At 38.5% G+C, this 22588-nt stretch overlaps 1 protein-coding gene across 3 annotated transcripts in view; it reads right to left on the reverse strand.

The window, feature by feature from the left end:
• The window catches only part of LDB3 (LIM domain binding 3), a 127973-nt gene that overhangs the window by 77526 nt on the left and 27859 nt on the right, over positions 1-22588 (reverse strand). For all 3 annotated transcript variants that reach the window (XM_082486794.1, XM_082486793.1, XM_082486792.1), the window contains exon 3: positions 10475-10626. In XM_082486794.1, coding sequence (XP_082342920.1) covers positions 10475-10626 — 152 coding nt within the window. The remainder of the gene's footprint in view (positions 1-10474; positions 10627-22588) is intronic.

Genomic DNA, 22588 nt, shown 5'->3' on the forward strand with positions numbered 1-22588 from the left:
TTTCAAGTTGTAGAACTTGTTTATGCTGCCACATATTGAATTTGTAGGTAGAGTTGAATTGCCATCAACACTGTTGAAAAAATACATTAATTTAGATCAAAACCATAACTTTGTTTCTAAGTAATAAGTAGATCATAAGAATTTGAAAACGAGCTTGCTTTAATGCTGAATTACCAATAGATCACTCAGTTATACAGTGATCTACTGTAGCTCGCAAAACCTTGTTGACATCACTATATTATCATTCAAATCTCTCAGATGGCTAAGTTGCTTTGTTTAAAGCTCAAATATGGTATTTTACTAGTTTTGCTTGAGACCATCCATTGATAGATTATAATCACAATGCTACTTCCCTGAATTTCTAACGTTAACCCAATCCAAATTCACATTTGACTTCTGATTTCATTACAAGAGTTTTGCACAGCTTTTCTAGTTATCCACACTAACTCAATTTGAATAGCACAGGATTCACAAGTAAAATACATTTTAATTAGGCTGAAACGGGATTCTATCAGAGGTAGGATGTGTTCTTTTTACTTTCTACTTCTCATTTGCATGTTTTCTATGGCTATTACTGATCAGATAAAAGCATCAGATGTTCCTCTCAATGCTTGCTTTAAAATAACAGCAGAAACATTAAGATGTACTCTCAGCACAGTGCAGGCAAACCCACAGTACTTCAAATATTTAGAAATATATAAACAGGTATTGATTATAAATAGGAAGCCACTATTCTCACCTCAACAATAAATTGGCTAAATGCAGAATTTGGTTTGCCTAGCTATAGAGAATGGTGTTACAGAATCAAAAGCAAGAGGCTGAAATGCAATCAAAATTATCAGAGAGGGATCAAAGCTTAATGGTGTATAACCTTCAGACGTAGTGTCGCACTTGAAAACTCTAAGTTCAGCATAGTTATTTATTATTAATGTTTTTATGATTATATTGATTATTTACTCAGAGATGTTAAAAAGAAATCTATTTAAGGTAAACATAAAAATAATAAAACAAGTTGTTAGTTTAGGAAGAGCAGAAAAATACATTTGGGTTATGAAAAAAGCTAATAGTGTAGAGCAAAGAATTAGCTATTATTAATAAAGAGCAGAAGAGGCACTGAATAAAGAAAGATTCAGTGCTTGTATGTAGCCTTCCAAACCCTGGTCTTGAGATGTGACACAACTCTCCCCAGCAAACATAATAAATAACAATTTTGAAGAATCAGCTATCAAATATTTATGCAAGTTCTTCAGCTGAAAAATACCTGAAGTGAACCATAGTGATTTACCCTGTTTAATTTTCGCCTGCCATGCAGGTAGTGTACCTGAGACTTAGACCACCCACGTTCAGGTATCACAAGCCTCCACTACAGTCCTGCAACTCTTGGCTTCTTAACAGCTTCCTTAAGGGTGAAAGTCATTCAGGTACAGATTTCAGAACAGCACTGGGGACTGCTGTAGAGCATCACCCTAAAGAGCCAGCTCCAGAATCAGGGAATCACAGCTGAACTTCAAAGATATGATGATTCACAAAAAAATAATATAAAGCTTTGTAACTGCCTTCTGCTCATACAGAGGAGTTCAAGTGTATTAGAAATCTGGTTGGATTTGGACAACTATGCATAAAGTCATCTGTTTTTCCCCTTGCCACTCAACATTTTCTAAAAGCAAAAGCCTAACTCAGGATACTTTGAGCATCCTGACCACAAATTACTTTCTTTAGTTTCCTGTAACTGTTAATGAAGCATATTTACTTAGCTGATTTTCCTGTAATTCCTCTTACTTGGGATGCGGACCTTACAGTGTGACGCATGGCTGTTAGAGCATTTCTAATTGACATATACGGGACAGAAAAATTAGTGAACACGGATAATTAGATCTTAACTACAGTCTGCCTCATTTAGGCCTTCACTTTTTCTGTTTCCAAGCTAAAACACTTCAATGAGCTTTCCATTAATGCCGGTATCTGAGGACTTTGACTGGAACCATAATTCTATGTCTTAAGACTGCTAAGTCAAGAAAGTTAGACGGTATTTGTCAAAATAATTTGCTTCCTTTTGAGGTGCTCAAGTACTGTTTGAACTTGTCATTACAGTAATGCAGAAACACCATAGGGCCAGCCTGTACCCAAGTGCTCAGTATTGCCATGCTGCAAGAGACACCAGCCAGGGAGAGCACAGACACAAAGAGGTGGCCAACTCCCAAAGATGCCTGAAGGCCATGCAAAACGGACCTTGGTGTATCGCTGCTCTTGCTGCAAGAAACATTGGGGCCACCAATGATTTTGTGGAAAAGAATGAGGCTGGACAGCTTTTATAGTGGCTGGTGGGCAAGAAACACCACAGTAAAAAGGATCCAAAGGAAACTACAAATGTCACACGCACAAATAACGCATTACAAGACTGATCTAGTAAAGCCTTAGTATTTTACCTGATTGAATGATTCCTCATTCTACTTCTTAAAAATACTATATCATCCATTCCAATTAGCTTCAAGGGCGTAATTTACATTTTGACATGACCATGCTTAAGCTAATCAATATGAAAAGGTCCTAGCCCTCATACATTGTGACCTTCCTGTCTACTGTAACATTTTGGGTAATGTATCAACTTCCTCATTGCAGAATGCAACCAGTAACTGCTTGTCTGAGAGATTACAACTGTCATGAGTATTTAGTAAATTGTGTCAGCCCATTGACTCTGGTGAGATGTGCCCGTGATACCCATCTTGACCTTTCCAGGGTGAGTGCAATATAATATGTGAAAGGATGCACACGGAGATTATCCTTAGCTCATCCAGAGAATATTTCTCAGCCAAATAAAATGATGATTTTTAACCTCACCTCTAAGCTGGGATTTGGAGGCAAAAAAAAAGTGATGTGCACTCTGAGAACAGTTCTAATCCCTAAGCAGAATCTTGTTGTAATGAAAACTTCATTGCCCTTTAAAGCCTTGGCATATATCCACAGTTTCCAGGCTCTTTTCTAAAACTAACGAGGACACTTTATGCAGTGAGTGTAAATAGCAGTCCACTCAATTAAACTGCTCATGTAAGGAATATATTTATTGGAGTGACTGACATAGATATTTTATTTCATTTTCCATGGAAAAAGCTTCTCATTAATTTTAACAGCATTAAATGTTACTACCCAAAGACAGTAACTCACAGCCCTGTCCAAATGCTACCCTGACATCTATTAACAAATCCTACTGTCCTCTCATACCTGCATACAGAGACAACTGGGCATGCAATGGGATCCACCTCTGTTTCACAAGGAGTGAGGGAGGACCACCTTTCTCAGCTCACAGTAATACAGGGTAGCTTCCTTCATTCACTAGTGGTATATGTCTTTTTAAATGCTTTGAGCACACAGCATCATCAGAAGTTTGGGGAGGAAACCTTGGCTATTGGAGGCAGATGGCTCTCAAAACTTCTAGACTCGAATGTCTAAGCCAAATAAACTAACCAGTATCACATGACACATCCACTATTAGTCTTCCTCTCCTTTTTCTAATCTGCTTAAAATTTTGAATTTTTACACATTGCGATTCAGTAAAGCACGTAAGCAACTGTTTGACTACTCCACTTTTCTTATTTTTGCAAAGGTAGATTTTGTAATACCTCTCCAGAATACAGGTATGTGCAGTTACCTACAGACTAAGGCATTCACTGAATGAATTGTGAAGGGCTCCAACACAGACTGTTCACACGATCATAGATCCCAGTACTTGGTCCAGACTAGATCATAAGTATTCCAGCGAACATCACATGGAATATCTAACATTGCACCAGCTTTAAATTTATTTCTTTTTGATATTTAGCCAGTATTTTCTTAATTTAAGCTTTAAATCCTGCTGAGAATGATATTGGCTTATTTAAACATAATTTCTGCAGAACTCAAGTGAATGGATTAAAGGAAAGAGCTTTGTTTTTTTAATTTTTTCTTTTTATACTCTTCTTTGATTTTTTAAAGCGTCATCTAATTTCAGGCTATATTTCCATGGCAATATGAACATATTTATACATGAAAATGTGAGGAGTCCATTTCTACTGAAATATTCTCAAATGCACATGGCACATCTTTGTCAACACTTAAGACTTAGTTGTTAAATACTGTTCTGATAGGAGGCAAACATTCATATCCTTAATCCAGTCTGACATGGTCACAACCATCTCACTTCTGCATCCAGGAATTCAGAGATGTTTACTGGAGTCTTGATGTGGACCTCGTTCCCTAAACTTAAGCGCTGTTATGCTAGCTATTGAGTCCCAGGTGGGACTCATGAGTGTAAAAGTGTTGCTGCAGTCTCACCCAAGGACCAGTCATTTGGTACTGGGCATTTGGTTTCCATAGTTTTAAGATTGCAGTCAGAAAGGCAACCAGGAAAAACTTAGTCACTCTGAGAATGGATTTCAGGATCACAATGCTAAACACAAACACCAGCAAATTATCACTAGCATTAGTGTTCCTTTCAAAAAAAAAAAAAAGTCACATTCATATGGGCTCAGATGTAAGCAGCCCAAATGAAAACATCTTTAGTCTGATGAATGTAATGGAATCATTCAAAGAAGGGAAAAAAAAATTCTAATCCATATTTTCATTTTCTGTTTGTTTTTACTAATCATCTCCTACAATGCTTTAGGAAAGGCTTCTACAGAATAGTCTGAGTACTACTATGTCAGACTGTGCTTTCATCAATATTGTTTATATAGTTTTAATTTAGTCTTAAACTGGGATAGATAACCTCTTCTAATTCTTCTGGGCATAAAAACAGCCTAAATCTGGTTCTGATTTAAAACGTGCCCATGAGCAGACCTAAAACATGCACAGAATTGGTTACTATTCACAGCTTCAGACAAAAGAAAGCAGTTTACAATAACCACTGAATTCCCCTCGCTTGCAGTTTGCTGTCACCACATGCTTTATTTATAGTAGGCCTGAAATAAATACTGCAGGATCAGCCATCTTGTGGTGCTGCACAAAAAAGGAAAGCTATTAAATATTTACCATAAGTCTGTCATAGCTTTGCCTCTGCACTTTCCCTTTCACTAGAAAAAAGGATTATTTAGCTCATGATTTTCCAGCAAAAGACAGTCAAATGTGACCAACTGGAAGTGAACGGTAGCACCACTGGCATGCCCTGGGAGGGGGAGGTTGTGTCAACGCACCCCAGGCACAGAAAGTCTGCACCTCCCCTGCTCCTCTGCAGCAGCACAGGGTGACACCAAGGCAGGAGTCTTAGAGTGTCACAGGAATGCTTGTGCCAGCAGAATGAGGCGCACTCATGTTACAGCACTTTCCAAAACTAAGCCAGTACATTTGGTGAATCCTTTCCAAGGAGGCTGATCAGATTCCTTGAGCTAAGATCAAATGGATGTTGTGGATGCTCCAGTGAAATGTGTTGACAAATAATACCACACTCTCGTGCGTTGCATTTACTGTGAATTTAAAAAAGAAACCCATTCGTATGAAATAAAAATAGATTTTGCATGCATTTAATTTTTCACCTGTGAACTGAATACTGTAGGACAATAAGTGTATGGCCTAGTGTCTGTGGGACAGCCAGCCAGTTAAAGATGAACTTTGACTGGCCCAGAATTAAAATGCCTGGGTGCAGCTGTGTAGCTCAAGTAACTGATTAGAAACTGATACTGAAAAGTGACTGAGGACTAAACTCCAGGAGGTCACAAAAAAGATTAAAAGCAAGGCGATGTCTTTTCCCACCACAACCTAGGTCATTACAGAGGATCATCATAGCTTTCCGTAGCATTGTGTAGCAGAACTAGTGCCAGTCCCCTCTCAGTACCTCTAGAGTAATGTAGGTTTCTAAGGAACGAGCTGCATCTGTCTAAGTTCTAATGTTTTAGAATATCAGCCTTGTTTGCCTGAATACTATCACACCTGACGGAGTTCTACTGGGTAATAGTGCACAATGCCAAAGAAATTTCTTTCCTTCTCCCCTGACTGCTGCTCTCCTTTCTTCAGCAAAAGAGAATTCACTCCCCAGATGTATTTTGTCTTCTAAACTGAAGGAAGCAGAGCTAGACTATACCTTTCCACACCACTGGCTCACAGGTCTCTCTCTCCAGGAATGGTCCAAGTACTTCAGCTCCCTGCCACTTGCCTGCCCGCATCCTTGAACTTCCCAAAAGCAGCACAGGGAGGCACGCTCTGGACAACCAGGCAGCCAGACATCGAAAATGAATAGTCAGAAAATGCAGCATTTCACTCAAGCCAGTAACAAGACAAGTTCTGGCTGCCTGATCAAGCCTCTGGCATGGTGAGACCTCCATCCTAATTTTGTGGTTTCGTGTGAAAACATAGTGTGGGTGAGGTGATAACAAATTTAACAGGGAGTTTAGGGAAGGAAGCTGTCAGAAAAAGACTTGACATCCACAAATTCCTGAACCCATAACAGGGTATCTACATGACTGAAACATGGCGAATTCCACTCGGGCCAACACTGCACACTAAGCACTTATTGAAGAGCTACGTTAGTGCACCTTGAGCAGTGCAGATTGATGGTACTTGAAGAAAAACTAAGTTTGTATAGCCAGAGAAGTGGACTCTCGTTGTTTAGGCAGGCAAGTACGAATGGGCATTCTGAATGCTTCCCTTCTGCTACATTTGATGTCTTGCAATTTGATGTCCTGCACAAGTGCTGACACCATGTACAGCTTTTCTTGACAGCCAAATAAAAAATAACCAGTTCCCCACCCTGAAAGCAAAACCCCTCAGGGAACTTAAGTGCAATAATAAAAGTGAGTAGCAGCAAACACTGTCTGAACTGTCAGGTTATAAACAATGCTCATGAAACCTTCATGGCCAGGATCAATAAAAGGAAAGGCCATCACTCTTGAGAGCCAAGAGCCATTAGAAAAATAAAAAGCTTTCTGTCTCGGAGCATTTATGTCTAGATTTCGCGTTCCACTGGTTCTTCCATGGCCTTACAGAAGCAAGTTCACTTCTACTTCCAGTGCTGCAACAGCAAAACCAAGCCACAGTTTACCTGGTAAGGCATTCCATGACCTTGAAACATATTCTGTAGAGCCACGTGACTACTTCATATAAATGTCAAAGATCATCAAAATTTAGGGCTTAAGTTTTCCCATCACAACAGTCAATTTCCTAATGCACATACAGGCCTTTTCCATTTGAAAGGATTTCCAATGTTTCCAAACTTTTATGCAAATTAGATAACCGAGTGTACCCATCTCTGTGATCTTTATGGAAACTAGCTTAGTTTTTCCATAGCAGTAGAACACTTCACTCCGGTTTCATCGCTGCAAGACATGTCTAAAAAAGTAAAAATGATCTCTTAGCACAGTCATTTTCTTGGTAAGCAAGTCCCAGGAGATTTTGCCTTTCTCCTGTTTTGTTCTTATTTGGTTGAAAATTACTATCACTAGAGACTACTCCCGTATTTTTCATCTTAACTATTCTTCTCACCAATACAATCTTTGTAAAATTATTTTTGTTGAAAAAAAGTGTATTTCATTGTAAATTTTGGGTAGGTGGCTAAACTGACACAATCTTTTTGCAGTTAGCTAAATCAACCTATTTAAGCCTAGGAAAAATGATTTTTTCAAGGTGAGATTAATCTAACTTCCCGAATATTGTGGAGATGCCTTTTGTTCAAGACATTGGGATACTGGATCTTTAATAGGATTCTATGCATATGTCAGCTGGCTGACATCACGTGCTGATAGGGTTTAGCTTGTATAGATACTGAATTGTGCAAAGTGAAAGCCAGCTTAATGCCTCTGAGCACAACTTTTTGAATACCCCCATATCATTTAAGAAACAGCACCCTAATAAAAAAAAATACTATTCAGTCTTTGTCATTTGTTTTTCCCATATAGGTCTAGTGAGGCTGAATGGATCACCAAGGCAAACTAATACCTCACATCAAAAAGTAACTGTCATACTGAAGAGGAGATTCTATGAATTGTACAAGTTTAGAGCAAAAGCATCATCTGTAAAAGTTCTGACTCGCTAACAAAGAAACTGTCTGACCTATTTGTGCTTAATAGTATTTCATGTCACTTTACGCTGTTTTACTTCTTTTCAAAATGTATCTTAACTGTTCTACATCTATTATGTATGCAAGCATATTTCAGTCTGTGGAACACTCCATTACTGCTTACTTTGGCTGTTCATTATCCACATAAGTTGATTATCTGAATCACATACATTTGTTTTGGAACCAAGAGAGAAGACAAGTCTTAAAAAAATAAAAGGAACACTGGATAGAGCAAGAAAGCAATAAGTAATGATACTTCCAGTAGAATTATGTGGACAAAGAATAATGCATACCACAATGAATAAAGCTTTAGCAGTCTAAAAATACTTTAAGAAAAACTAACAATTACTTCAATCATTAAACAATAAGCAAGCTGTCCTGGATGCTGTAAAACACTTTTTTTTTTTTTTTTTTTAATGACATGGCCACTAGAGTTGCTGGTGTTGTAATTTAGAGGTTAGCAAGTACAAAAGCACAACAATTACTCACATGAAATATCACTGCCTGATCCATTTGATCAAAATTACTGTTTTAAGTGACTTGCATCTGTGATATGCATTAGAATAATCTGTTTTGTTAGTCACAAATTTGGGAACCCTTCCTCTGCGTGGAAGGAGAGGTGATGGTTTGTAGTTTTAAATGCCAGGCCATAGAGGCAGCCACTGAACAACGTTTCAAGTCCAATATTCAGGAAAAAAAATTAACTCAAAATGTGCAACAAGCTAAAGCACAGTAAGAAAAATTTTGTCTCAATGTAAAAACACAAAGATCCAATAGAAAAGCAGACGAAGTTCTAAAATAAATTATGAGAAAGGATTTTCCTTAACTTTCAAATACAAAATAATCCAGAACAATGCAAATCTTATCTAAAAAAGTTATCATACATATATTCATAATATTACTAGCATTGATTAGAGTGGAGCAAAAAGAAGCTGGAGTAGGCCATAGGATGAGAATTCAACTACATGCATCAAGACTGTGCCCCATCTTTGCTCAACAACTTTGGAAGACCATTTTCTTCTGGCTTTCGATATAAAGCCCATTTCAGTACATTTAGGATTACGCTCCTGGTGTCTCTTTAATTTTGGCTGAAAAATCTTACCTAAGCACACTAGAGGCACACACGCACATCATATGAGGTGACAGAAATTACTCCATGCATCTCCCTACCTCTCTTGCATTCATTGAAACAGCTAGGCCACACCCTTTGAGAGAAATTTCAAAGATTTTTCTTTGAGAAAATCTGGAGCATCTGAAAAGCTGTAATTTTAAACTCTTTTCCAGTAAAGACACAAGTTATGCGTTTCCAGGAAATACATAAGTCTACCCAGTGTTCTCACAGAGGCTAACAAATAGGTTTCAATTTTGTTAGCATCTTTGTACTTTGTGTACTTACTTTATACGTTATCTGGAACACCCGCTTAAAGCCAAGCTTGAGAGTTACAAAGCCATGTGGGAAATTCAGCCATACCTTTTGCTTTAGAGTACCCTGCTCTGTCTTGGAAACCTCAGCTAAAGATCTTTTTCCTTTAGGTGTTATTCTGTTCTTGATACTGCTTAGCTCTACTGTACCTCCACACATGAGACATTCTGGTATATTCTCAGAAATCGTACTTCCACATTACAACCTGTTTTCTGTACCAGTATTTTCCTAGCCTACGTAAAAATTATTTTCTCCACAACACAATAAAAATAGCAGTTATTTTGCTTTATATAATTATAGAGCTTTAAATATTACTGCAACTATTACAGAAAACCTCTGTGCAAGGCTATCTGACTTGAGAACAAGTTTCCTTGGAAGCAACATGAACCAGAAAAGTTAAGAAATCTGTTAGGTGAAGAGATTCCGCTTTCTCAGTGGCAAGACAACTTTTATCACATCTCTATGAGAAAGTCTGCTCTCTCTCTGTGTTCTACTGACTTCTTTTCCTGCACTTAGGTTACAGCTTTCTTGTTCTGTCAAATACAGAGAGGACACTTTCAAACTCACAGGTGCCAGATCATTAAAACAAATTCTCAGCCTGCTGTGATTATTCCGCCTGTGAATGACAGGTTCCTCCCATGCACTTATAATACTTGTTACAATGCTCGTTTTGAGAATAGTCATTCATAAATTAACCAAACAAAACTGTGTGTTGTCCACATGGGAATAAGAAAAAAGAAATATCACTGTTGGATTGTTTTTTTTAACAGAAACTTGAATGGATATGGGATTACACCTGTACCAATAGGCTATCCTCAACATAGATAAACTCAACATATTAATCATACTGATTTCTTTAAGAATCCATGCTTATTTCTACAAGAATCAGAGCAGATTTGAGCTTTCCATCTCATATCTGTGCCATGAACACTTCAAGTAAATCTAACAGAGATAAACCACTTATATCCCTTGGTCATGAGTTTCATAGGATGCCCTCAGGAATGCAAAGACTTTAACTTATATCAACATACTTCTGAAGAGTGAGGCTCAAGTTGTGGCTGGCTGACTTGATCTTGTTCTGGGCTTCTAAGTGGGTCATGCTGTCAGTGTTGACTCCATCAATGGCTACCACAAGGTCCCCTTGGTTCATCTGTGACTGTGCTGCCTTGCTGCCAGGGGTGATCTGTGTAGGAAAAGAAAAAAAAAAAAAAAAAGTCGTATCAGGATAAGTCGTTCTATACACAAAGCACTTATAGAGAACTCGCCCAGAATTATAATGAGGAATAGATACAGCAATAAATGCAGTAATAGATACAACACTAGCTATATCTATTACTGTATGGGTGGAACAACAAAATTTATGGAAATTAAACAAACTCAAAGTTAACTCACATTTCTGCAAAGGTCCAGGACAACATCTGCTTGTCAGTACCTCCATTTTGAGAGGTTAAGCCCAATGCACTGGTTCCCTTACCACATAATATCTCCTCCTCAGGGGGATAATTATCACTATTTATATATGAGCAATATAGAGGAACATTACTCAGAAGTGGAAAACTAATGAACCACTATTTACTGCATGATTTTATTGTATTTTTCCTCCTAAAAGCCATTTTTGCCTAATTAATTCATTATATTGAGCAGACAGAAAATGAATGTGTGTGAGGGGCCTTGGATATGCTTTGCTTCTTTTATAGTGAGCTTTATAGGAAATCATTTTGCTTAACCTTACCCACATATAACTATGGCTCCATTACCAAGACAGATTACTGCATCATCAACCTGTTGGCCCTGACACGCCAAAGACAGACCAGCACTTCTAGAAATAAGAAGCCACAATGCTTCAACTACAAACCCAACTATTGAGGCAACAGTTCAGAAATTCTGGTCATTCACTATGGCATCACAGTTTGTTAGCATCAGTTGCCTCGTGAACTGCATCTTCTCTGAATGGATGGTATCCTGAGCTCAATTTTACACAGCCCGCTCAGCTTGTATCTGGATGACAATGATACAGTATAGCTACTTAGAAACTTGCCTCCATTAGGGAACTCCAACTGAAACAGAACAGCCTTCACATACCACCAGCCAGACAAATTTTAGTGAGCACATCAGAGTTGTCCTCTGCTGTGAACATTCAGTACTTAAAGGTTACGGACATAAGCTATGGGTCTTTGCTCTTATTTTTAGGTACTCCCTTACATTCTTCCCTTCTGAAAAATCCCAAGGATAATCTAAAATACCACAACAAAGGCTGCCATTAAAAAACCTGTTCCTTCAGCCAAGTGAACATAAAAGAAAGATGTCTAATTATGAGCCAAAATTCCCCTGTGAATTCAGCCAGGCTGAAACTGTGAAGTTAAATTCCTAAGGAAACCAAAACCCAACACAAATCCAAACACTCTTCCTCATCAAGTGTGAAGTGAAATTCCTTAACCTGCCTTTCATAATATGACCTCAAAACACTTCAAAATATGTACATATTCAAAACAAGAAAGTCCTTCCAAAACAATTCCCTAGACTGCTCCTTTGTGCTCTTCCACTGGAAAAGACAAAGAAGAAAATAAAGAAAAAAAATAACACTTTTTTAACACCCTGTTAAAGGTGCTCAGTCTAATGGACAATGTAGTCTGACAACGGGAGTTGTCAATTTCCTAGAACACAAGCTCTAGTATCAGGTGCTAGAACACAGCACCTGGAATACTTGGACGCTCTACTTAAAAATAGAGATTACTTTGGAATTAGGCACTGTAAATAACATCCCAGAACGGATCTGCCTGGAAGACACCGCTTTCTATACCTTTTCATTAGAGATAAAAGCAGTAAGAGTTCTGTTTTCTGAGTGAAGAACAGGCACAGAAATAATGTTCCCATGCAAAGTAGAATTGACTGATAATGGCAGTGACATTCCCTGATGTATTTTTCTGTTGTCAGGGAATTGAGGGGTGGGGAAAATACTTTGTGGTAGTTTCAATGATGGGGTTTTATTCTCTAGTTTAATGCTCCCTCATAGAAAGAGATTAGTAGAAACAAGACATTCATATTACATACAGTTTTCCTACCCTATTATACAAACATCAGCTGCTATGCGTTTCATTGACTTGCATTGTGTGTAGTACACTGAATCTAGAAGACTATGAAGAATACGGATTATTTCCATACCCACATGTACTTGTATAGTTAGCGAAAGACCCTTCCCCACTCAGTCCCCCAAATATGTCAAGAAACAAAATCTGCGCTAAAAGAAGAGGTAAGGAAAAGACAAAATGTGAACAAAAGCCAAACTCTCATAAATCAGTCAGTAAGATGTGAATTCATCAAGTCAGACACTTCAGTCTTTCTCAATTTATCTTTTTTCTCTATTAACATAAACTGTTTGCCAGTCAGGTAGACACCAAGGCTTGAGCCTTCTTGATAAAGATTTCTTCATAAATAATCTTCACACATCACTTTTCTAAGACACCACTTTTTACCTCCTCATGAAACATGCAAGTTGTTGCCACAAAACGTTAGCACCGTGACGCTGATCCTTCCAGCCTCCAGACAGCTAGTTCCAAATGCTGGGAACTCCCCCTTTTGCTCATCAAGAACAAAGACTGGTTTTTGAACATCAACCCAGTTACTGAAAGTCAAATGTCTGCCCTAATTTGGGAATTCCTATTTAACACATACCACTCTGCTTTCACTCCCCAGTGATGCTTCAAACGAAATAAGCCCAGAGAACCAGAGCTTCCACACAAAGGATAAAGAAGTCTAAAGACTAGTTTAAGATGCTGTAACATACAGACTTTCCTCTCATTTTTTACTTTTTGCAGCCTCAAATTTAAATATAATATCTTAAAATAAAGATGCATCAGGTAACAACAGCTGTCCTAGAATTAGAGGCAAATTTAGAGGCAGGGGATGGTTATAACTAGTGACCTAATTTCAGTTACTCTAGTGGGATATTTTCTGCCTAACACTTCTAGAAAACACTACCTAAACAAAAAAATGTATTCATCAGAATAATCTAACAAAGTCCTGGGTAACTTTGAATTTGTGATTTATACGAATTTCTAACTATCGCCATTGCAACACCCTTTCTGAGGCACAGAGCTACAGGAGAACCATACTGTGAAAGATAAAGAAAGAGTCTTAATCATGGCTTACCAGCCAGTGTTCCTTTATTTGAAAATGAAATTAAAGTGATTTGTAGTCATCTCTTCAGCTAAGTACAATGGTAACAAATTCTGGGCTGGATTCCTTCATACAGCTCTTCTTTTCCAATTCCCATTTCAGGGGGCAGCACTCCACGGATGTCACTTTACCTCTAAAATTCAGTTTACCCTAGCTTCATAGACAGTAACACCCACAAGTATAAAAGATGCATCTAGTTTATTGTACCTGCAATTCAGAACCATAGTAAGTATCAGGAAAGAATTACTTCTTCCCCTGGTCTTCCAACTGGCTAAGAGCATGCTATGTAGATTTTTTGGTTCTGTAGAGCTTTGTATAGAAGACATTATTGAAGTCTGGATGTATAAGCTATATAAATCAAAGTACAAAATTATACCTATTTTAGTTAGAAGCTAACAGGCTTCTCTGTGAGATTTTCAAATGAACCCGCAGCACGTAGACATTGAGAACAGTCAATAATTGTTGGGGACAAAATACCAGGGTACAGATGGAGATACAGGGCAGCCAGCTCTGAAGTATCAAGGCACATTCAAGACTATTTTGTTCCCATTTTTGAAGATCCAGGAGAAAGGAATGGAATGCAAAGTGTTTATCTGTTGGCATTTTCCTTTGAAAATTCATCTCTGATCTACTAAAATTTTACTGACTATAATCACAAACAAAGAAGATCTCACTGTCTTTTTGTGAAATCTTTGGGGATTAGTTTCTATTTAAAAAGGTTTTTAAAAAATATTTTAAAATGAAAGGTGAATGTTAATTAACACTTGGAATTAGACTGCAAATCCAGATCTGTCTATACAGTTCTAGTCTACTCTCATCTCAGCCTCTCTTCTAGTAACAGAAGTAACAAAAGTAGAGAAATACAGTTCTGCCTAGGCCAAATATGCATTTTTCAATTTGACCACCAATGTTTTTTTCGTAAAACATCTCTGGGCAAGATTGAGACAGAACTATTTCAGAAAACCTTTGTAATAGTCTTAAGTCTCTTGCTCTGGATTACAACATAGCCTTCAGATGCTAGGTGTTGCAAAATGCCTTTAAGGCTACAGCGAGTGTTCAGCAGAGATTCAAGGTATAGCTATACCCATCAATTGATTGACAAAATCCAAGCTGGGGTACCACTGACAGATCTAATTTTACTAGTGTGTCTTCACCGCATCAAGCCCAAGCATAGGCTTAATCTTGAAAAGCCAAGCATCTTTCACCTCTCTCAGAAAAGCAGAGGAACACTTGCTGCTTCAGAGATGTGAATTTTCAGCCCTCACAAATTTCCTACAAGGCAGACATCTGACTTCCAATATCCCCAGCTTAAAGCAAGTGGGCAGGCTGGAAGTATCACATGTTGCTTTCAATGCACTACAGAGAATTCTTACTACTCTCTGTTGTGAGCAGATCTGTACACTGGGTGAATATATAGTACAACAGTGACAGCTGTGCCCTAAAAAATAATTCTGCACTGGGTTCAGAGTAAATACTACTTAGCAGGAGCTCTGGGAGGCAGTATACAAAGTGCAGCTGCTGCACCACCTTGGGAACAGCACGTGTTCCCATCTAAGCCCCCTCAGCTCCGCTCCAAGTGAGGGAGAGATAGGGATCAGGCAGCATTTGAGTGGCTGAGTGTTAAAATACTAACGAGAATGCTTGTATAAACAGATAGATAGACACAGCTTTCCTACCCCAAGGAACTCCTAATTTACAAGGCAGACAAAAATACATAGGGAGGCCTATACAACTGAGAAGGTGTTAATATGGCAGCTTGCAGAATTAGCCAGGGCCTCTTCTTTTTCCAGGACTTGAGCTATGCCTGACCCCTTCCTGATCCCAACCCCAAAAATCAACAAGTCATATCTTCCTCTTCTCATTTAAGAACTACATTTCAGAGAATCAAGTATTCACTAGCGCTAGAAAGACGCTAAAGCACTAGGAATGAATGCCCTCTTCTCTTCAGCAGGTAGAAGAGAGGGAGAAGAAAATATTAAAAGAAAATGTTCCTTTCCACAATCAGAAAGGCTAGAAATCAGAGACAGGACATAAGCTATCAGTTACCAGAGACTATAACACACTATTACAAGAAAAGGAATGGACGGACACTAAGGATCACTAGAAAATAAAATGAGTTTCCTTTATGGAGAAAACAGCATTTAATTCTCTCTTTGTTAAATTTTTGCAAGTGTTTTTTTTGTATAGATGCTTCCAACAAACCTTCCTAGGCTTTCTACGCAGCGAGGCTCACAGTGCTTGCTAGCAGCAGCAAACTTCCTTGTTTTGCACATAGGAGCACGACCTACTGAAAGGAGGAGAGACATGCTTTGAAATCCCACTGCAGAATAGTTGCACTGAACTGGTGAATGCCTGTAGGAATCCAGGTAATTATCCCTGGACTGCAGGCATCAGTTCCTCTCCCGTGGTGAACAAGTTAACTGAGGAAATTTATAGTATTGTTTCCTAAATGAGCCACTTCCCATTGCTGTTCCCACAATAAATGTGTAACAGCTCCAAAGGGAAAATCATGGGGTTTCTTAGAAAATAGAATACAATCTGGACAAGAAAAAACAGCAAAGCAAAGCAATAAAACCCACTAGGATAAGTCATCAGGCAGAAATTCAGCATTTCATTCCTCACATTGCCAGAAGGCATAAAACAGGAACAAAAAAAGAAAAAGCCGAGATAACCTACACCACAGAGCAAACATCCCACTATCTTTGATGATGGCTTTTATACCTTTCAGTGTCAGATGGGAGAGCTGAGCAAGACCGATTAAATGTAAAGACAGAGGACTGTAGAAAACTGGAAATGAAAGTCCTTGCATGTATCACTAACCAAACCTAAAGAAAATTCCTCTTTTGCAGCTACCATTTTCCTGAAAAAAACGTCTAATTGTTTTCAATTTACTACCAGTCTTTACATTTTTTTTCCTTTCCGTTTTTTGTTTTCAATGAGAGAACAAAGCATGCCTTAAATGAACGCTCAGGGCATCTGCGAAATGTGCCACTGACACCTTGAAGAGCTTCCATTTATATTAAACAGAGCTGAGCTGCCAAGCCACAGAGAAGCTCTGAAGTGGCCTCTCAGGCTATGCTTCATCTGTAGTTAGGAAGGGAGATTATAATACATGTGAGAACACCTAAAATAGCTTTAATCTACCTCTCTTGGGTACCAGGAGCCACGATGCCACAGCAGCACAGAGATTTTGTGGGACGGCCAGTGAAGCACTTACAATTCAGGACATCCTGTGCTGAAATCTGTACTGCAAGAGCAGAAGGGCTCCTGGCACTTGAGCTGTCTGGCTTACCTCAGCCTCGGGTATGCCAGGCCACACTGGAGTGATACCACCTCAGTTAACACCAGAAATCTTCCTTCTGCTTAAGGCCTTTACAAGGTTGTTGTTCGTGCACAATATATAGGCTCTCCACGGAAGAAGACAGCGAGCCCTTCTTGCCAAGCTAAATAGACCCAGGTGATGAAAATAAGCCAAATGTAAAAGATTTTCAGCTGGGAAATGAAAGGAAGCCTGTAGGCAATGCTTAGGGGATTGCCCTAGGCAAGGCTTTAAGAGATTTTTTAAGACTGATTGTGAATGCTCTTGTCCCTGGTTGGAAGGAAGATCATTCTGTTCCCTGCCTCAACTCCATGTTAGCTGATCGAAAAAATTTTAAATCTTTGTTAAAAAATAAAAAAAGGAAATACTTTGGAGTTTGTAGCTTAGCTTGTTAGAAGCATGATTCATCTCACCAACTATACAGATGACAGTAAAAACGTGGATGTGGCTTTTTAATAGGATGTGTTGGCATAGCTAGAAGACTATGCAGCTCTCTAAATCTTGTATGGTGTGACTAATAGTAATCTCTCTTCTCACAATCTTCATTTAAAAATAGCTGTTAGATCTATTCAGTCTATTCTCATTTAGCATCACATACTGTGCCAAGATAGTGTGCGCTATGTATCTCGCAGTAATTAAATGGACGCAGAGAGGCGAGTCATATAACAATAGACATTGATTGCTTTGTTACAACAACAGTTTTTAAGGAACAAGTGAGTAATTTCTTCTTTAGTATCAACGAGCTTAATAACTTTAATGCAAATCAAAACTGAGAATATAGCTGAGGTACTGATGCTTTGTATTCTGGCAGCCCCATGTGCATGAGCAGTTCTTTCGACTTCCACAGGACAACTCCCTGCAGCAAAGGGACACTCAGCTTGTAAGTGCCTGCAGATTCAGAACTGCCGAGGTTCTTCAAAGGTTCGCTTTCCTCTTCCCTACTTCTCTTTTTTCAAATTTTAATTCATTTTAAGGCAGTTTTATAAGGCAGAAGGTTTCTTTGCATTTCAAGTACACAGATCTCAGTTATCAATATGGCCTTTCACATATGCATAGCTATTGGCTTCTTGAATTCTACCTTCTGTGCAGTTTTTTGACCTCCTCATAAAAACACAGTTTGTCTTGTCTCCCCCTACAAGCATTAGCAATAAACCGAGGGGGTTATGTCTTGCTATTGGGCACTATGGTAAGTTGTTGTGGTTTTTTTAAGTTCATTTTGCTTAATGCATTCATTGTATGTAACTAAGACCACAGTGCTTTATAACTTTGTTGTTCAGCTGATCAAAAGCCCTTCAATAAGCCTGACTACAAGGGCAGTTGAGACAATACCAGGAGTTTTAGTTTGGCAGTGGCCTGCAGCCACTTCTGATATTAAGCAACTCAAAATAGCTTTGACTTTCAGTTAAGTCCTGAGGTTTCAGCACAGATTTGACTGACGTATAAGTGACTCTTCTGCTCCTGTGTGTTTGCAAATTAGGGTGCTTATTACATCTATGCAGGTTTACATTTAACTGTTCTTTAAATGTGCATTTGTTTATTGCGTTCTTTATGTTTCTGGCTACCAGAATACCAGGGGAGAAATTCTTCTTCTGATCACTAAAACACGAGCTGCCAGTTTGACACAACAAATAGTGGTCCTGTCTCTAAACCAGAAATATATAGTACTCAACTCCATGCTTTGCTTACAGATGCTAGAATAGTATAGGACACACAGAAAGGCATCTGTATGAAAGAAGATGAAACTTAACACATCCACAGTGACAGAGATGTTAAATCAGAACGAAATTTGCAGGAACTACACTTGGTATCATGCCATTACTTTTGCATCTAAGGTTTTAAGAGGCCATATTGCCCAATGTGAATCGGTTTCAATTGGATGGCCCAGCATTAACCATTCACTACATAGTATCACTCGCCCACTAAACACTCCCCTTATCCACAAGAATAACTGTTTTGTACCCCGTGTTCTGTGAGAGAATAAGCAAAAGCTCAGCCTTCAAACTTCAGAGACTGAAGAACTCCTTTCAAAATCCAAGTGAATAAAAAAGAACAGAAGCAGAGTTCCCCTGAGAAAGCGCACTGCAAATTTCTTCTGTAATATGCTGTTCATGTTTAGGGCATAACATGACATCCTGCCAGGTAACCCAGCAGGATCCTTGCAAATTTGAAGATGTAGCAGGTAAAATACAGCCTTGACACATTTAATAGGTATGTAAATTGCTGGACGTTTCAGGAAACAAGGGAAGTGGTAAAGACTGAGGATGTCTCTTTTACCTGTTAAACCGTTATAGCTTCAGCTTTGTTCTACTAGCTTTTCAATCAGAGATGTCCCTTCCCTTGTGAAGCCACAGGAACCACATTTGTTTAACAGGGAATAATTTGAACATATTGATATAATCTCAAATCTAACAGGGAAAACTTGCTATGTTGAAGATTGTGAAGAGAATACTGAATAATAATTAAAAGCAACACAGTCTGAATTTTAAAAGAGGAATCAGCTTGCTTTCCCTCTTATTTATCTTGACGAAGGAGGGATGTGGCTATTCCTGAGGACAAGGATTGAACTTTTTGTAGTGTGATGATGCCAATGCTGGTTTTGGGTGTTTTAACCCATTATAGTGGTGGGTACACAAACCTTCAAAAAATTTCCCACTTAAAGCTTAGCTTGCAGAGTATAATAAAAATACCAGATCTTATTTGTCAAAGTACAAGCCAGTGATGTATATGGTTTTCTTAAGGTAAAAGCATCCCTTTATGTGAATTCTACATCCATCAGCTTTATAATCCTGCATAAACACAGCTGAGTACCTTACCACACATCTCAGAGTGGCTTCAGGGCGTGTAGCAGTATTAAGCTGAGAAGTTTTCAAAATGTGTTTTTTTGTCTTTTTTTCTATATACTAAAGTATTTTCCACATTCTCTACAACAACCAATTTTTATGTGACTTTAGAATGGCTTCCTGTTTAGAGACAAAATGAAACACCAGAAATGAAATGTTTTAACATACTAGTACTGCCTGTAGCTAAAGCCTATTTCAGACTGAAAATAAAATAAAAATAAATCAAATGAATAAGATGGAAAAAGTATCATTTATTGAGAAAGATGCAGTGATTTTTGTTCAACTACTAATGCAACATGGGTAGGTTCAGTAACCGGAAGTTTACCTACTTGACGTCTCTCCCCTACCGACCATCAAGCTTGTGATGAAACAGGAGCCCAAGTAAACAATGACAGAGTGGCTCCTACGTTAACCTAGGGCTCACAACCTTGTTTCATTTCTGGTCAGAAAGAAGTCAGATCAGCTAGGTGTGCAACACACAAAGGTAACCTGGACTGATAGTCTTCCCTTCCCAACCTGCACCATTTCCTAGGGAGAATATGAAGTAATTTATTTTTTTTTTTTTTTTACAAAACATTACACAAAAGACAAAGATACTATGTTCCAGAAATTTACAGAAAGTCTTCATTAAATATCAATATTGTTTATGAGCCACCACATCCTGAAAGGTACAACCAAAAATACTGCCAAGTTAAGAAAATCAAGAAGGGTGCACTGAAATAAGGTTTTACAAGAACGTTCTATAAATTTGAGAAGCCATAAGCTGATTTAGAAGCACATTATTTAGAAAGAGCCTTAAGAAATGAATGACCTCAGCTAGTTAATATTAATTTGCCTATGGTGACCGGCTCTTCATTTAAACTGACCTGCATTTGAAGATCTGAACAATGCCACTCACCTTCATTGCACCATGTCTTCTATTTTTATGCCCAAGTTTTGGGCTGAAACTTGTCTCAAAAATTCCCAACCACAACAAAGCAAGCTGTTCATGGGGAATTTCCATTCCAGATAAAGGCAAGAGCCTGTGATCTCATGATTCCTAATTCAGCAGAGTGCATAGTTCAAGCAGCCTCAATTATCTTTGGATAAGCTACTAGGTTTTTATGTTTTTTTGCAGAGGGAAAATTTATTCAAACCCCCGATGCCTCTAGAGTTCTCCAAAATGGTAAAGCATGTTTACTTAACCATCCCACTCAGCAGCATATTCCCAATACTCACTGATACAAAAATAGAACTACTTCCACAATAGGAAAACCAGAAACTTTTTGACATTCACAGAAGAACTTATTTATTGTAGTGATAAGGATGACATTTGGACCCCTTGCCAGCAGTAATACCAGGTGTATTACCTACTTTGTCAACATTTACCCACCAGTCTTATGTGCCCAGAGAAGTACTCCCTTGTGGACAGGCTGATCTGTTGTCTCTGATGACAGGTTTTGAATTCCCTGAGGAGTTACCCAGCACATGTGTGTGTGGAGGGGGACTTAAACGTGCAAAGACTATGAACAGTAACTGGCACTTGAAAGAAGGTACTAAGGCAGGAAGAGCCTGATCAGTATTTCCTATGCAGCTGGCATGCTACTGTGGACAGCCTTTCACCTTCTGAGCAGCTTACCCTGGTGATGAACAGGTGAGGGTTCAAAAGCTTTCAGTTTGCACCGGAAATGCTAAGTCAGATGTATCCCATCTTCATAAATTCAACTTTATTTCATACTACGTTCCAGAGGGTGCAATGAAAAATCTCCGTTATTTTAATTACAGATAGTGAATTGGGCAACCATCAATTGTGAATGAACACCTTCTGCCTGACCAAAAGGCCCCTGCAAAACACAGCCCGCAGATTTATCTGATACCAGTATTGCTGGTTAGTGATACTTTTACCTGTGAACTGGGGAAGCACTGTTTCTGCCAATTCCTTTTTGGTACTCTGCTTCTCTCCTGTTTTCTCTCATCTAGATTTGGTGTTCACCATTTACTGGTGTAAGCAGCACCAAGCTAAGGCAGGATCGTGCTTCCAGAGCACACAGGTTTTAATAGAGCGTTTCATGTAGGGCCTTGAAGCATGCTGTCTACATACAGTCCTCCAACTCTCATTCTTTTGTACATTCCTATTTCTTTCAGGTAATTAATTATACTTGGAAGGAAAGTAATAGTGAATCATAAAGATTTCTACCAGTTTAGCAAAGTGATCAGTGGTTTAGGAGCTTAGCATAGATTTTGAAAATGGCTTACATGTTCATATCTAATAAACATTCTTCAATAAAAAAGGCTAGGTGCATAAATTATGTGTGAAAGTCATCAATAGCTTGCTTGGTGTATTCAGCTAGGCTTTATCTAGATGAATGTTGTTCTCTTACTTTAAGATACTCATTCATCCTTGATTCAGAGCACAGCTCCTTATGGATCATCAAGCTGTGTAATGTACCCATAGCTCGGGTATAACAGAATTATTCTGCAGGGTGCTTCACTTCCATTTAAAAGCTGTATTTTTATTTTTCATTCCTTCCTTGATAACTGCAGACATTTTTCTCACAAGCACTGGAAGCAGAGGTGGTAAGCTACACACCTAGCCACAATGAGTTTCAAAATTCTGCATGTCCAAATTAGGACTTTCCCTCTCCTGGTCCAGGGTAAATACGCTAATTACGATAATCTGATTGCATATTTTGTTATGGAATAAATGTTCACAGGACGTCTATTTAAGTTCATGGAAGGAATGCAATCAAGTTCAGAATTTGGCTTAACAGTGTTTTCCTTGGCTGCGTTAGACACTAACTTCTGCAGTGAAGCATGTCGAAATAATTAGT

Source organism: Vanellus vanellus, assembly GCF_965231255.1.
Source record: "Vanellus vanellus genome assembly, chromosome: 7".
Classification (NCBI taxonomy): domain Eukaryota; kingdom Metazoa; phylum Chordata; class Aves; order Charadriiformes; family Charadriidae; genus Vanellus; species Vanellus vanellus.